This window comes from Phodopus roborovskii, unplaced genomic scaffold (assembly GCF_943737965.1).
Source record: "Phodopus roborovskii unplaced genomic scaffold, PHOROB, whole genome shotgun sequence".
Taxonomy (NCBI): domain Eukaryota; kingdom Metazoa; phylum Chordata; class Mammalia; order Rodentia; family Cricetidae; genus Phodopus; species Phodopus roborovskii.
The window spans coordinates 36,337,089-36,355,220 of NW_026126511.1; the positions used below are offsets into that span (position 1 = coordinate 36,337,089).

Consider the following 18,132-nt stretch of genomic DNA (forward strand, 5'->3'; position numbering starts at 1 on the left):
GATTCTTGAGAAATGATAATGCCATCACAGAGAAAGGTAGCTTAGTGTGGGCAATATCTTTTGCCACTTATGTCACTTCTAATGAACATGAGTATAGAGAATACCTTACTCCCCCAAGAAAAATAAAGTGCACTGTCTTGGATTATGATTTGATCCCACAGGTTATCAGAGTTAAATTCATGCCATTCTCAGCAAAGGGAATGGATTTTTTTTTTACTCCAAATTCGGGGAGCATGCACAGAGTGGCCCATTTCATTAATTAATCTCTTTACCTTTAATCCTTAGTATCTATCTCCATTAATTTTTCTGCTATGCCTGCATACAATGCAGACATCACAGGTTTAAAAGTTGAGCCTTCATTGGAACAACAACAGCAACACAACCCTCACCCAGAAACAGGAAAGCATGCAGCCAAGTTTCCACAGTTCTTTGTTTCATCTCCTGGTGTTGCTTGGATATTAGTTTATCAACATACTGAGTTTCTGCTACTGCTGTATGACTAGAGACCACTGCAAGAAAATTGCCTTGGGTATGGATGATAGCACTTAAAACAGGGAACTTCAATATAAGGTAAGTTCCTTTTAAGCAAATCTGTCTTTTGGTTTCAGATTTCATTTAATTTGTAGGTTGTTTTCTCCATGCATTCACCAGTCATTTTATCCAACTTTCTCCTGTGTAGACACCACTTGAAAGGATAAGATGGATTTCTTCAGCAATAGCCCAAGAAGATGCATACATGAGCCATTGTCACAAGAAACACTATCAGTCATTTCCTTGCACTATTTGAAGACAGAAAGATTCATTGTAGCTTTGGAGAATATCTATTCTTTGCTCTGCAGACCTGGAAAATGGGAGGAGGGATATTGAAATGACTTGAGTGCAGGAAAGAGTGGAGGTTTCAATCAGAGAGAATATGCAAAGAGTATGCCTTAATTAGGACAGATCCCCGGGTGCTCACTAGAGAAAAACAGTGCTAAATAAAATATTCATAGTTTCATTTATGAGCTTTTATCATGGAAACAGAACACAAAGAGATTCTGACTGGGGTTTCTATAATAAATTTTAGCTATAGAATATCCCCATGGCTAGATCTCATATCTGAGCCAATCGGGATTCCCATATGTATTGAGATCTTTGTTGTTTTGAAGCAGAGTCTCTCTATATAGTCCTGGAATTCTCTACGGAAAACCCAGCCTGACCTGAAACTCACAGAGACCTGTTTGCCTCTGCCTCCCAAGGGCTGGGATTAAAGGTGTGTACCACTACACCTGGTTATTGAAGTATTTTTGAGAATGTATGTGTGATGCACCAGTGCATGAGTGTTCACTAGGGGAAGGTGGAAAGAGGAGACCCAGGCACAAACTGAGAGCTCTATGTTCATGACCTCAGTGAATCAAAGAAACAACGATGCGCCATTATGACTACCATCATGAAGATGATGGGAGGGAGGCTACCAAGGGAAAGAACTCAGATCTCTTGGTTCTAAAGCTGTGTGGTCACTATTCCAGGTTCTCTTCTCTAGTTAGCCAGTGATAGAGGTACTGATAATGGTCTGCCATATGTAAAGGGTCTATACTTGATTTGTTGTGTTCTTTATTTCTTTCATCTGTTGAGGAATGAGCAGAGAGGAAAATGCTCATGGTTTCTATTTGCCTCTGCAACCCTAACCAATACACCCTGTCTTCTCCAACTGTTCGGTTTTCCTTGTTGGATAAACCTTAGATTCTAAACCCCAATGCACTGAGAAAGGAGAGGTTGTCACTGCAGGGAAGTCCTTCGTTCTGTCCTTTGTCAAGCAGGGGACAGAAACATGATGGAGTTATAGTTTATTTTGTAACATAGTAGTATAAAACCACAAATGTAAATACGCAAGAAACAGATACATTTTGTGTTTGATAGCAGTTGTATTTTAGGGAACATTTGATGACCTAGGAAGGTTCATAACATATCTATATCATGATCACCTTTTCCTAAAATCGAATACAGTATTTATTTACTAAATAAATAAATAAATGGAAACTAATCAAATGCCAACAATATTTAAGGACGGATAATCTTATTTTCTTCTCCAATTTTATTTTTTTCCCAAAACTCCCAAAGACATAGACATTACTTTTAGAGCCAGATGAGATTATAGCACCATTGAAGATTGTAAAGAAGTAACTTCTATAGACTGGAATACTTCTACAAGATACCCGCTCTGGACAAGTGAAGCAGGAAGACAAGGGTCCTGGATGATTCCTTCCATAACAAGGAGCGAGGATAGGAAAGGACAGGGAACTAGTAGACTAATGACATCTACTACTTGGAAACAAAAGAAAATATTCTTCTTTGGGAAATAAAAAATGATTTACTTATTTGCTTACTGTCTTAGTTCCATCCCCAAAGCTGGTTAAACAAAATAAAAACTGATCTGTGTTTGTTATTCCTTGGAGGTACAAGACAAACAAAAATGGGGAGAAACTTGAAAAGGCAGTACAAGCTCCAGAATGTTCCACAAATACCTCGCATTCAAGTCCCTGCCTCTGCTGCTGACAATACATTACTGAAGGTGCGACATCTTGTTGAAGAAGGAAGGGCTTTTCTTGTTTCTTTGGAGGGTTGAGAAATTTTTCTACTGTGTGTGTGGGAGGTGGCTGCTGTTTGACCCACAGTAAGTGCCTGCTGAAGAAGTAATTTTGGAATAGGCCAACCTTAAACACCCACATTGGCCAGAGTCTGAGAAGTGGTCTTCTCCTTGCATGGTTGACCCAACACCATGGGCACTCACTTAATTGGCAGCATCAACATAGTGGCTTCCTGCTTGAGCAGTTAGCTTCTTTCCCACCAAGCTAATTATAGCCACTCACGTAGAACTTTTTATAACAAGTTCATTTTTCTTCCATCTCTTCCAAGAAAGATAGGGGACAATATAAGAATGTGAGAAAAGTAACCTTCTACTGACTTCTCATTTAGGATGCTTAAAGTTTTACACAGGTGATAAAATAAAAACTATAATTTTCAAGATTTTTATCTGATGTAAGGGAAATTTCCATTGTACTGGGGAGCTTTGCTATTGGAGTGGGCTAGCAATTGTCCTATTATCTTGTCTGTAATCATGTGAAAGGCGTAATTAGTTATTCAGGAATGAAATCCCTTCTCTTCTTCAAATGTATTATCCCTAAGCATACATAATACAGAAACTGAGAGTGAATTGACGCTTTATATTGTGAGGCTCTTGGCCTTGCTGCTTTTACTCTGGGTTTACTTTCAATATCAAATATAAAGGCTCTAGACTTAAAAACAATTTGTCCCACAGCTTTCAGATTTCAGTCTCTCACAAAATGTCTAAGAAATAAGTTGCCTTAACCTATGTTTATATGTAATAGTGTAAGGGCAGTTTCTCCACGTGGTTTTCAACTGGCTTTGAAATTTCTGTCTTTTGGGTATTTTTGTATCCAGTACACACTTACTTTAACTTGACTTTCTAGAATGTTGATGCCATTGTCACAGTGTCCCCACTTACTTTTGAGACAGGGTCTCATAAGGATGACTTTGAACTTCTGATCTTTCTGCTGCCCCCTCCTTATCTTTCTCTTTGAAACAGGATGCCCCTATGTAGCCCTGCCGGCATGGACCTTGCTGATAGACAAGGCTGGTCTGGAACCTGAAGTGCTCCTTTGATCCCTGCCTCCTAAGTGCTTGTGTGTACCATCATGACTGATTCCTCTGTTTCCATAGTCCTCTTTACCGCCAAGGTTGATCTCTTAGCACATTGCCCAATTGATCATCTATCTCAGTTCCTTACTGTGAACTTTCCACTGAACATCTCAGCTATCTGGAAGCCTTCATCTGTCAGGCACTGTGTAGATTCCCGCAGCCTATTTTTCTCCTAATATCCTGGAAGCGTTTATAACTCCCCCGGCATAAAATTATGATTTACAGAACCTAAAACCTTTTTCTTCCCTGTTTTCATCATCATCCAAACAAGGAGAAGATTGTTTACACAGATGGTGAAGAGAAATTTCCTGATTATTCATGTCCTGTATGCCTTAAAAATCTGTGACACCCTAAGAGAAGCATCTTATTCCTGTGGATACTAGTTTTGAACATGTCACACTTTTCATTGCATAGGGGCTTATCAGAGTCACCTCTTTGTTCTCATAGGACCTAAATCAAGGGCAGCGGCGCTATTTCTACAGCATCATGAGGATTTATGACTCCAGGCCACAGTGGAAGGCTCTGCAGAGCCACTACATTCACAGCCTTGGGTTCCAGCAGCAGTTGGGTGAGTTTAACTACCTTACCAGAACCAGGCATATCAGCAAGCTACTTATTCATTACAGCCAGAAGTCACATCTCCAGATAAATAATTCAAGAAGAATGGCCTCTACCGACCTATTTTTTCAACATGGTTGGCTAGCCAAGTTAAAAAATGATTATCCCTTCAATAGACAGTGAAGTTTTATAGGTGAATTAAGAGGGTTTAAAGAAATTAGAGTATGGATTCTTATAAAATGTTAACAACTCTCTGAGATTTATATGAACTTCATCTAATAGATCAATACACTGGATTTGGAAAGCCAACACAAGCTCAAGCAATGACTCCCCTCCTTACTGTTTATGTAAGATTAAAGATAGTTTACTCCCAACAATAGTAACTACACGTTTGAGCACTTGGCATAGCCCATATATCCTGCCACAAGCATTATGTACAATATAGTTACAGAACCAGAATCCCTCACAAATTATGTAATTCATTCAGCCAGCCACTGTCAATGAGGACTTCAGTCAAGAGGTGACTTCCCAGAGACATGGCTTCCATCTGCTCATACTTTGCTCTTTCTCCCTTTCTACCACATCCACTCAGATTTTACAAAGCACAGACGAAACCATAGTTTCAAAAGACACGAACACATCATGAGCATCAACCTGCTGGAAGGCCTCATTGCTACTAATTCCTTTATCTTACATTAGTGTCTCTCATTGCGCAGCCTCCTCTGTGGCACAGTCCTCCCAACTCAGATAGAAAACCGAAACCCAGAGGAGTTAAATAACTTTACCAGGGTCATAAAACCAGTAAACAAGGATCTGGGGTTTGGTGATTACTGAAGATTGTCTGCAATAGGTGGACGCACCATCTGGTGGCTTTGCTTTCAAAGCCAAATGCCACAGAAGCCAATAAACTTAGCTGCAGAGGCATTTAGTAATGTTCACAAAAATCTAATAAATAAAATGCAGTTTCGATGTTTTCTCCCTGGACTTCTACTTCAGAAGGTCTTTGAAGAGAGTAGAGTTCTGAATTATAATGAGAATATTTTAAGCACATGGATTCAGAGAATTGAGTGGGTACAGCAAAGACTATACTTCAAAAACACTGAAAGAAATTATATTTATTTTTTTAAGCAGATATTATCTTTCTCTGGACTGAAGAAAGTTTTGATAATTAAGATAAGTTACATAATAAGTATCTTTCCAAACATCTTGACATGCTAGTTGATGACTATAGTAACTTATGTTTCTTAGCCCTTAGCATTCATATGACAGAATATCTTACAGAAACCACTCTGATTAGGAAGGACTTATTTTGGCTCATGGTTTCTAGAGGTGTCATTCCATCATGCCAGGGAAGCAGTGATACAGGACAGCTTTTCACATCCTGGTAACCAGGAAGAATAGAACAGACAATGTGGGTACTCACCCACATACAGGATGAGGCTCCTCCCAGTTAATCTTCTCTAGAAAAATCTTCACAGACTTACCCACAATGTGTGCTTCAACAATCTTTAGGTTATCAAGGTCATTCAGGTTGACAATGAAGATTAATCTTCATGTATATTGAAGAAAAGTACAAACTAAGAAACAAACACCCCTGTCCTCAAAGAGTATAACTAGGGCATGCTAATCACAGAAGTAGAACCTCTGTTCATCTCTGTGAATACTTTTGTTCTATAAAATTGTTGAGTTGAAGAGATGGTTCAGTGGTTAAGAGCACTTGCTGTTCTTGTAAAAGACCTAGGTTCAGTTCCCATCCAATTGGCTAATAAGGACCACCTGCAACTTCAGCTCTAGGAGGTCTGTCACTCTCTTCTGGCTTCTGGGAATAGCAGGCACACATGTGAAACACATAACACACATTTAGGCAAAACATTCATTTAAAAAAAAAAAACCCTTGAAAGAAAAATACTGACTTTGAAATTTCTCTTTTTTCTTTCCCCAGGCTATATCACTCAGCAGGAGGCTGTGTCTTGTGCTGCTCTACTTAAACATTCAACAAGTCAAGATAGTGCCTCAAAGGGCCATTCCCCGAAACTCTTCAGCCACACAAAGAAATGCCGACCAGCAAAACCAGAGTGTAGCCTTGGACCCAAGGGCCCCAGCACAGCACACTGAGCATCAAGACCCAAGACTGCATAATCTCTAAAATAGGCAGCTCATCTGTGTGTTCCTAGCACCCCTGTGAGTGTTAGGATGTGTTTGTTGTTTGACAATGAATAAAAGAATACTAATATAAGCTCTAGACCTACACACAACCCCATCTTCACATAAATGTTGCCAAGAAGTTGGAAGATTCGGAAGTTATGGAGCAGATAATAAGCAAGTTTTACCACGTATAAGCTGTAAAATAAGGGGACTTTTCAAAGCTTTCAAAGTAAAAGCTGTTTTTGACTTCCAGTGTCTGAGGGAAGTCAGAGGAGAGTAGAAGGGCACAAGTGCCTGGACCCCTAACCCTGGGTGACAGCTGCCTGCAAGCTGCCCATTACACATCTGAAGATATACAAACCCACACAAACGGATTGTGGAGGATTCTGGAGTCACAGTGCTAGTGACAAGTGCCACATGCCGTTTCCTCCCCTCATCCCCAGCAGGCATTAATATTCCCTGTGGCCCTGCCGTTTCTGGTTCTAGCCTGACTCGATCTCATTTGTGTCATTTTGAAATTTGTGCTTATCAGTCTGCTACTGCCAAGCTGATTCTACGCTGCTGTAATTGGCCTTGACATGGGTAAGACAATTCATGCACATACCTGCCCCTGGCAGTAACAAACACTCTCCACAGAACAGAAAATAGCCCCCAAAGAATCAATCTCAAGTCTTGTCTTTGAAGATCTTAAGAACTCATACAAGACCATGTAAATGAGCACATGCTGTGAAATAGCCAGTCAGGTTTCTCTGCAAATGGCACGGGGTCATATTGGTTATGTTTAATGGTGACTTTCTTCCCAATTATTCTCCCATGTGTGTCAAATTTAGTGATCCTACGCAGTCAAATTAAAAAGCCCCACTTCCTCATTTTTATTTTTTTAGATGTCATTCATGTCAGTCAATTTCTGTCACCACATAAGAAGTATTTGCGATGGAACTTAATATACAGGAGAGATGGAACATGAAAAGAAGATGTGACAATACTACCACACCCCCTTTCCAGCCAAAACCAAAAATAACAAAACCCCAAATCCCCTCATTGATAATTTCTCTGCAGCCATTAACATAGAAGATATGAAAGTAGTCAAAGTGCTCTAAAGAGCCTCACTGTGAAGTCTATGATTCTACCTGGCTTTTCTTTGGGTGAAGAGAGGGGCATGGTTGTCCCACCCATCTGTCAGGAAGTCTTAGGAAAGCAGGAACAACCTTTGACCAGATGGAGACTATAGTGCTGTGGCTTGTATTGTCCATCTTCAACTAAGGGCCTGTTTACCTAATCATGAAAAAGCTTCTTGACCGCCCCGCCGCTGATTCAAGAACTCTGTGTAGATTACACTGTTAAATTAGGGGTCCCATAGAGATGGAGTGAACTGTGAGGAAACCCTTACAAAGATGGAGGGTGGTGGCTGCCTAGACAGTCGACATTAACCTCCCATATCCACCTCAAGCCTTTTATCTTTGTGAACTGCTAACATGAAATGTGTCCTGGGCTTTTGTGACTCCCTTGGCCTAGGTGCCTGCTGAGCAAGCGTTAGCTCATGGTACAAAATAACAAGAATAACAAGCACAGAGGGTCCATCCATGCTGCAACGCTACAACCCTGAACCAAAAAAAAAAAAAAAAAAAAAAAAAAAAAAAAAAAATCTCAGGAGCATTTGTTTCCAACCAGCATTGGGCAGGTGAATGTCATGGGCCCATAAGAAGACAAATGGGTTTAATAGACATACGCTGGTGCAGGAGCCCTTCTTGCTGGTTTCCCCTTCTGAGAAGATACTGCTCCCTACAGCTAGAGCCTCACACTTGAAGCTGGCATAGCTGTAGTGGGTTAGGAAGCTTAGAATGAAAATGCTCACTGACAAGACAAGGACCCTGGGAAAGATAATCAAGGAGAAGGAAAGGACACGCGAAGATTTTAGGTGACCCTACTGCTTTGAGCAGTTGGAGACCACATTACTGGGGTTCCCCATGATTACCATCAACATGGGAGAAACAAACCATTCTACCTAAAATTGCTAGCACCTGAGGCTGGAGAAACCCAAAGAAACAGCTGACCTGAACAAGGGGGAGCTCATGGACTCCAGTCTGATAGCTGGGAAACCAGCATAGGAAGGACCCGACCCAGATTCCCTGAATGTGGGTGTCAGTTAGGAGGACTGGACAGTCTGTGGGGCCTCTGGTAGTGAATCAGTATTTATTCCTAGTGTACTAATGGACTTTGGGAGCCCATTCCACATGGAGGGATGCTCTCTCAGCCTAGACACATGGGGGAGGGCCTGGGCCCTGCTCCAAATGATATGACAGACTTTGAAGATCCCCACGAAAGGCCTCACCCTCCCTGGGGAGCAGAAAGGGGATGGGATGGGGGTTGGGAGGGGAATAGGGGAGGAGGGGAGGGCGAGAGAAACAAGCTTGTTTCAAATTAAAATAAAAAGCATTATCATAAAAAGAAGAAGAAGAAAAAAAAAAGAATTCACGTATCAATACCTGAAGAAAAAAAAAAAGACATTTCAAGTGATAATAAAGCTGGATAACACTGGTCTCCTGTTTATAAAACAGTCAGGGATACACTGTGTTTCCCGCTCTCCCCTCTATATAAATCTTAAACAACTGCTGAGGGGACAGGAGCTCTGGTTTACTTACCCTTTTGTCTCTGCTGGAAATAGTTTGGAGAGCTCCTGTGTTATGGTTCAGATATCGTTTGCACGTTCTGCATGGGTTCTGTGTTGGGAGTTTCATCTTCAGTGTGCTGATGTGGGGAGATGGGACAGGACCCTTGTGATGTGGAGCCTCACAGATTTATAGGGAGTTGGGGGAGGCATCACTCTCAGGTAGTTCTTAGGAAAAGGCTATCACAAGAAAGCAGCAGTCACAATAGCAGCCCTGATACTTCTTTGTGCCTCTTGGTGAGTGGCCGTTTTGTAAATATTCAAGTGTTTTTACACAAGTGTACATTCTTTAATGTATGGCTGTGCAAATAAAACTTTATGTCCAATAAACCATATTCACTAATTGTTTTGTAATGAAAGTGTTGATGTCTTGATCCCTAAATATGCTCAAATGTCCAATGACCTTCTGTTTGACATTCTCTTTGTCTCTGTCTCTCTCTCCATGATGCCAGCTACTATGAGGTGGTACAGCTAGAGTCCCTCTCTAGAACCAGAATGCACACCATATTGCTTAGAATTGGAGTCTCCAAAACTGTGAACTTTAAAAATAATAATTTTTAATGATGTTGCCAGTCTGATATTTCATTACAATACATTACAGCAAAGAAGAAAACAGGATAATACAGCCTGCTACCTGGCTGGCTCACAGTATACACAGTATCAACTGATGTGTCTCTAACCCCTGCATGGCATATCCTTTTTAAAATATACATTTCTTTCTATTTATTCTTGGTACCTTTCAGATCATGTCTCCGCATCCATCATGTTTCCCAATCTCAGCCGTCTCCCTCCCATTGTAAAAATAAAAGAAAATAAAATTTAAGAGAAGAAAGGGAGAGAAAAGAAAGTATCTTGTCGTGGAATCTGCAGTGTGACACATCGAATAACGCATTAAACCCCTTTATCCATATATGTTTACATGTAGGTGTTCATCCCAAAGAATCCATCGAGGCTGGACTTGCTGTTGCTGCCCGGTGTCATGAAGAACTTGAAGGTCTGGGTTTGCAGGACTAATTCCTCAACTAATACCCTTGTGCCCCAGGGTATCACAGATGGGGTGGATGTTGGTGTGGGCCAACCCTGGTTCTGAGCTTGGGTGGTTGCAGTGTTGGTCAGCCCGCCAGCTCTCCCTGTGTTTGCCACCAGGGTGAGCTCTCCAGCATTGCCCTGGCTAGTTCACCCCTTGCAGTCATGAGCAAGGGGCGGGGCCAGTTCTCCTGCTTTCATGTTCTCTCAGCTGTACTGTGTTAGCCAGGAGAGGTGTTAGGGACTGGACGCTCTTCTGAGTGCTGCAGCTCATAGAGGGCAGGGTACGTCAGCGATAGCTCTCCCATCTGCCTCCGGTGTTGATGGGAACATTTAACATATATGCATTTTGTTTGATGTGTATAAGTGTTTTGCCTGCGTGTATAATGTGTAATGCATGTGTACTTGGTGTTTAAGGAGGCCACAGAAAGTCCCCAGATCTCCTGGAACTTCAGTTACAGATGGTTGTGAACTGCCACGTGGATGCTGAGAACTGACTCCCAGTCCTCTGGAAAAGCAGTGTGTTCTTTTAACTGCTGATCCATCTCCCCAGTCCCAATGCTTTATGTTCTTACATTTAATTATCAGACTTGAACAACTTTAATGGGAAAAGGCATGATTTTGAATCACTTCAATTCTTTCTGTAATATATATGCTACGTGTATTGTGCTACATATTACGTATGTAATGCTACATATGAACTCGGTTTAAGTTCAGTGAATCTTCACAGATGTATAGCCACACATCCACCACCACAATCATGACTGAAGGCATTTACATTTTTCTAAATTCCCCCCATGTCTTTCTGTAGTCAGTTTCCTAGTTCAAACTATGACAGATGGATAGCACAGCCATTACCACTGTAGTATGGTCTTTTCTAGAATTTTACAAAGGTGGGACTTTGTTTGCCTTCTATTGCTTAGAGTAATGCTTCTGTTAGGATTCATCATGCTACGTATATCAGTACTTCGTTCCTTTTCATTGCAGAATAATGTTTATTGCATAGATACACCACAATTCAAGCATTCCCTCACCCGTTAATGAATATTTGGATTGTTTCTAGTTTTGAACTCTTTGAACATAAGCACTATAGATAGTGAATGTAAGTCTCACTTAAATGTTAGTTTGTCTCGGAAACTAGAAGTACAACTGGTTCATATGTTATATCCGCACTTCATTGCAATGTATGTGAAATTGTCATGGCATTTTCCAAAGCGGCTGTGCAATTTTGAATCCTAGAAATGTTATATAGTTTAATTTTTTTATTCTAATGACTGCTGCTGCCCAGCAACTTGCATTTATAAATAAATAAATAATAAATAAAACACCGCCACTGTTGGCGATGGCCATTTTGTCAGCAGCAAGTTTTAGAGAAGACAGGCACGAGAGTGGAGGAGGTGGTGATGCTGATAGTCACGGAGATTTAATGGAAGAAACAGCCAGGCTTGGCAGTTCACCCTGAAGGCAACCCTTCGGTGTGAGCAGAGGAATGTGGACAGAAGCAGCCATTGCAGGAAGGACTGTCTGTCCCGGGATGGAACCAAGGGGCAGTGTCAGCCTCATCTTTCCTTGTTTACATTGTTCTTCAGGTTCCTCATCCCCCAGATCTGTAGTTATCTATCATTGCCTACTAAACCGTTCCAAAAGTCAGTGGCTTAAAACTGCACTCTTTATTGTCTCACATTGTTGTGGGGGCACAGAAAAGGCCACAGCTTAGCTGGTGCTTCTGGTGAAGATTGCACCGCACAAGGCTTGCAACCAAGGTGTATGATGAAGCTGTGATCTCTACACATTCATCCAGGTAAAGACCCACTGGCAAGCTCACTCAGGTGGTTGTGGCAGAGTTTTGTTCATTGAGATCTAGTGTCCCCAGAGCCTGGGTTCTTACTAGCTGGAGACAGTCTTCACTTTCCAGTCACAGATACCTAAATAAGGTAACTCAAAATGGCGACTTACTTCCTTAGTGTGTGAAGTGAAAGACCCTTTATAACCTAGTCCATAATGCCTGCTGTTGATGTTTTATGCATTAGAAATAAGCCACCATGTCCAAATTCCACACACAGGTAGGGAATTTCCCAAGGGTATGGCTGCTAGAAGGCAGGGTTCATTGGGTGTCTGTTTATGGGGGATGGGGGATGGCTGGTATGCCCAGGGGTGCAAAAGGAAAGGAAAGCTTTGTTCTTACATGGCCCCGAAAGGGACACCAGTTTGACTCCTGGTGCACATCACCGGTGTCCCGCTGCTAGCCACACATACCCAGTGCACTCGCTAACTTCTGATGGCCCAGTCTACTTGGACTGTTAGCTGTCTTTTAAGACTGCCATTCTAGATTGCAGGCACTATTCTTGCATGGCCCTCCTGAATTTCTTTTAAAACCCCAACACATTGTAGGGGGAAAGTAGTACCAAGTAGACTGAAGCCATTTAATAATCAATGCCTTGTTTCTGCGTACTATACATAGTTAGAAGGGTATTTATCAGAATATTAATCCATATACCAGACTTAGTGATGAAGCATTAAAATGCAAATTATTGTGTCCTTCCTAGGCTCAATTAATCAGAATATAGAGATAGCATCCCTGGTATTTAACACCTGAGAAGTAGGACAGCAGCGTTTTACGTTCAAGCTATGATTCAAATAGTAATGTGTTTAAACCCAGAAGAGATAACTTTCTCCCTGATAAATCTGATTTTTCAAATGAGGGGTAGAAGCTTTATGATGGAAGAGAAGTTGAGGGAGAGGCTAGGGAAATACCTCCCTGATAGCCTTCAATACACCATATGAATAAACTATTTATTATTGTGATTCAAAAGCTCAGGCATGTTACAGCACAACACTGAATATAGTAAAATGTTTTCTTTCCCCTAGAGCTGGCATTACTAACTACACAATACATTTCCTCTAAGTGAACTTTTGTCTTGTTTTCAGTATTCATCCCTATTCGTGATAAAGGCCAGAGGAAAATGTCCAAGAGTTCTGCCCCTTTTCAATTAAAATGAGTTCCTAATTGCATCGGTGCTTGTAGAAGAAACCACATAGAAGAAACCATTTTACCAGCCTCATTGACTCTGCTTTTCTACCTAAATCAATGCATTGCCTGAAGTGTAATCAATCCCTGCTTTGGAAATCAATTTCCATCTACCCCTGGAGGATGCTTGTGTGTTTTTCTCTGTGTTACACCTATCATAGTGTGCCAGCTAGACAATGGACTCAGTCAGGTCAGAAAAGGGAAATTTTGTGGCTACTGAAAACCACAGTTCAAATAGGTCAGGGCAAGCACCAAACTCACTATACAGGGCTGAACACTGGGATGTGGCAGCATGATCTCTTTGAAGAACATCCTGTTTCATAAAGCTTAGAAAAGAGCATCTAAGTCCTACCTAGAAATAAAAGATTTAGAGAAAGGAAGGTCTTCCTTTAAGTTTTAAGATTCTCTCTCTCTCTCTCTCTCTCTCTCTCTCTCTCTCTCTCTGTGTGTGTGTGTGTGTGTGTGTGTGTGTGTGTGTGTGTGCCTGTGGAGGTCAGAAGACAGATTGCATGACTTGTATGACTTGGGTCTCTTCTTCCACAACATATGTGAGTAGAAGTGTTTGAGGTCTGGTCCTTGGGCTTGACAGAAAATGCCTTTAAACAGGGAAGACAACACAACTTTAAAAAGTTAAATCCAGGAAGGGGAAGACAATGGAAATGATTTAACTGATAGCATTAGAAGTTAAGGATGTTCAGCAGGTGGGTGTATAAAGAACAATGTGGTACATACACACAATTTCATTCAGCCATAAAGAGAAATGAAACTTGAAGAAAAATGGGTAGAAATAGAAAATATTAGGTGAGGTAACATATGTTCTCTCATATGCAAATCCTGTCTTTTATTTTTTTATTTACAGGTACTTATGTGGGAGAGGGTATGTAGAGGTCAGGAAACCAGAAAGGGAACCATGAAAATGGGGGCTGGTTAATGAAACAATTTGTGAGGGTAATAGAACATACATTACATGGAACAGAAGGGGAGAATGTTGAAGATGGAAAGGATAAACAGGGATGGGGACAGGGGAGACAGAGGGAGCTGGGTGGGGAACAGTCTACCGAAACTTAGAATGTAACAAAATGCCGTAAGGAAAGCGGCTGCTTTGAATGCTAGTTAAAAAAAATAAAGTAGAAGTCAGTGATATTTCAGAAGTCTAGCTTTCTTTATTTATACCCTTATAAATAATATGTTTAAAATTAATAAGCTATGGAAACCAGCATAGGACAAACCCAGATTCCCTGCACATGGGGTGGGTGTCAGTTAGGAGGACTGGGAAGTCTAGGGGACCTCTTATAATAGATTAGTATTCATTCCTAGTGTACGAATGGACTTTGGGAGCCCATTCCACATAGAGGGATACTCTCTCAGCCGAGACACATGGAGGAGGGCCTGGGCCTTCCCCAAACGATATGACAGACATCGATGCCCCACCATAGAAGACCTCACCCTTTCTATGGAGCAGAAGAGGGATGGGTTGGGGGGTCGGAGGGGGGAATGGGAGAATGGGAGGGAGAGGGAACTGGGATAAAAAAGATTGTTCCTTGATGGGAGATGTCATTCTGTAAATATGTTTCTCTTATTGGTTAATGAATAAAGCACTGTTGGCCAATAGGAAAGCAAGATAGGAGGGGCTAGGAGATAAGGAGGATTCCAAGAAAGGTAGGAAGAGAGTCAAAATGTAGGACCAAGAGGAGAAAAAGGTCCGTACCCTTTCTCCAGTAAGATAGACCACGTGGAAATATGTAGATTGATAGAAATGGGTTAATATTTAAGTCAGAGCTAGCCAATAAGAAATGCTAGTAACAAGCCAACAGCTTTATATCTAATACAGTGTCTCTGTGTGTTATTTGGGGCTGACACAGCTGTGGGACCAGGCTGGCGGGAAAACTTCTCATAACAAAATGGTGCCTGCAACGTGGATACTAAGAACTTCCATTTAAAACTTGACAAAAGCTTAAACAAAATAATAGAGACAAGCAAGGCCTCTTGGTAGCAGCATTTTTCTGTGTTGGGCTCTGTTTTGCTAGAGACATGCAGAGATTTGTGCGGCTCCTTTAAGGGAGATTTCCCGACTCACCATAGTGGCAAAAAACTGCAAAGTTTTTAAAGAACTCTGTTAACAACTTAATGTGTGTAGGAGAGCTGGCAATGACCACATCTCTCAGCTCTCAGTTCTGGCCGTAAGTGTATCCCCGCCATGTTTGATAGATAGATGGTGGCTAATACAGCTGTGGCTTTCATTTCAGCAATGTTGTTTACCAGATAAAAGACTTGTGGGGGGGAGGGGGAAGACAGATTCAGAAAAAAAACCAAAAAACAAAACAAAACAAAAAAATCTAAAGGTTTACATTGTGTTTTAAATTATTGGTAGGCTTGGGAGAGAAAAAGAAACAGGATAAAGTGGTTTAAAAAAAAATAGAAAGAGAGTAGCTGAGTGTAGTGGCACACGCCTTTAATTCCAACACTCAGAGGCAGATCTCTGTGATTTCAAAGTGAACCTGATATACAGAGTTAATTCCAGGACAGGCAAAAATTACACAGAAAAACAAAATCTCAAATAAATAAATAAAAGTACAAGAAATAGAGTAATAATAAAGCCATGTAAAAATGGAAAATACACAAAAAGTATGGATACTATATGATATTGTGTTGTCTTGAATTGCTCAGTTGCTAGGGAAGGAATAATTGCTACAATATACTTGGTTATCAATGATGCTGAATTAATCCAATTTGTATATTTTAAAAATGCTTTGACTTCCAAATTTAAGTCTAAATTACTGGGGGGGGGGAATTTATATTTTTGTTTCCACAGAAAATAAAAAGCTGTGGATTCCTTCCAAACTAACATGGTTTGATCAAGCCAGACCCCCTAAAGCAGAGACCCAGGTGATCCAACATTCAAAACAGCTGGGACAAGGCAGCCTTGCAGCCAGGATTTCTACATCTTCTTAGGATCCCTTGACAGCACCCCTTACCAGTAGGAAACAGTTTGTAAAGAATGATGCCCGGATTCCCAAATATTGTTTATAATGTGTGTTTTCATTTAAATGGGGTTGGTTATGAATGGTTAATGACCACAGCCAATCTCTGTTGGAAGCACAGCTGTGATTAGGTGGGGAAAGAGAGAATGGGGGCGGTGGGTGAGGGAGCAGCAAAGACATGAAAGGAAGAGAGTTAACCAGAGAGAAGCTGAGGCAAGACAGCAAAGCCAGGGGGCAGGGTGAGCAGCCTGGGGCCCTGGAGGATCCCAAAGAGGCCACAGGCAGAGAGGGGCAGCATTGTCACAGAGGCTCAGGAAGGAAGCACCTGACACCAGGAGGAAGATGAAGGGCCAGAGCAGGCTTTTGGGGCTGCCAATCAGGAACCTGCTGCTGGACTTGGGAAAGTTGCTCAGTTCAGGGAGAACAGCTGGACAATAGCCATGTGTCTTCGTATGTGTTCGGTTGCTGTGAAGGGACATCGAGAAGAAAGCACTTAACTGAGGCTGGCTTACAGTTTCAGAGGGTTAAGTCCATTGTCATCATGGCAGAGATCATGGAGGCATGCAGGCAGACTACATCTCAGAGAGAGAGAGAGAGAGAGAGAGAGAGAGAGAGAGACAGAGAGACAGAGAGACAGAGAGAGAGAGAGAGCCTTCATCCAGTAACTGATGGAACCGGATGCAGAGAGTAATTGATGGAACCAGATGCAGAGATCCACATCTAAGCATCAGGCAGAGCTCTGGAAATCCAGTCGAAGAGAGGGAGGAGGGAATACATGAGCAGGGGATGTCAAGGTCCTTAAGTGGAAATCTACAGAGACAGCTGAACCAAGCTCATGGAAACTCATGAACTCTGGACAGACTGCTGTGAGGACTCCATGGGATTGAGCTAGGCCCTCCATTTGCGAGGAGACAGTGGTCTTTCTGAAGGCCCCCTGGCAATAGGACCAGGATCTATCACTGGTGCACGAGCTGGCTTGTCAGAGTCCTTTCCCTATGGTGGGATGCCATGCTCAGCTTTAATGCAGAGGCGGAAGGGCTTGGTCCTGCCTCAGCCTAATGGGATAGGCTCTGTTGATGCCCCATGGAAGCCCTTACCCTTTGGGAGCAGTGGATTGAAGGTGGGCTGGGGAGGAGATGAGGGCACAGGAGGAGGACTGGTTGAGAGAACTGTAGTTGGAATGTAAAATGAAATTTAAAATAAATTAAGAGAAAACACGTTCTAACATTGGGCTCATCAACAAATGATCATGTTAATATTAATAGGACCAAGATTTTAGCATACTTTTTATATTTGTAAAACTACTTTCACATTTTAATGGCAAATATTAATAAAAGGAAATCAAAGGAAAAATAAATAAGATAGGAATTTATGAAGAATGACTGCTACAGACTCGTAGAGCCAGTCCATTGATGGGGAAGCTGGAGCCTCGCACAGAGCGGTTTACATCGAAGTCACTGAGATGAGTACAGTTGAAATTCCAGACTCTGAGCATGAGTGAAATGAAATGATCCATTTTAGAGACGGGATAGAACGGTGCTGCCACAGATACACTTCTTTTTAAGGTAGACCATTCAGTGTGTGACAGTTAAGAATACATTAAAGCCAGGAAATGAAAGTCAGATCAAAACCTCTTAACACTACATCAACTGCTTCATTCAGAGAGCAGCAGGGGCCTTTTCCCCAAACCTCTTCTTTGTAGCTAATGGTTTGAAGCTCATGCTAATTTCAGTAAATGCAAGGGGTGATCATAATCAGCACTTAGCAATGAGAAAATGAGTGATTTAAGACACAGACACACAATACTCTCTCTCTCTCTCTACACACACACACACACACACACACACACACACACACACACACACACACGAAAATCTAGTCCCTGTAGAATCTATCACCTAACAAAGATCAGGGGGTTGAAAAGTGCAGAAAAGGCTGATACCAAATACCCAGAAACAGTGGGATTTTTATGTGGAAAATAAAAGACAAATCAATTAAAGCAGGAGCCCTGCTGTTTATTGTGATAA

The 18,132-nt window shown here is 41.6% G+C and overlaps 1 protein-coding gene across 1 annotated transcript; it reads left to right on the plus strand.

Annotated features, from left to right (window-relative positions):
- Nucleotides 1-482: 482 nt before the first annotated feature.
- On the plus strand, nucleotides 483-6,499 carry Fam216b (family with sequence similarity 216 member B). Its single transcript, XM_051195773.1, is given in 5 exon segments — nucleotides 483-570; nucleotides 2,436-2,551; nucleotides 4,147-4,267; nucleotides 6,200-6,254; nucleotides 6,256-6,499. Coding segments are annotated over 4 exon segments (423 nt in total). The 5' UTR covers nucleotides 483-570; nucleotides 2,436-2,452; the 3' UTR covers nucleotides 6,404-6,499.
- The last annotated feature ends 11,633 nt before the right edge of the window (nucleotides 6,500-18,132 follow it).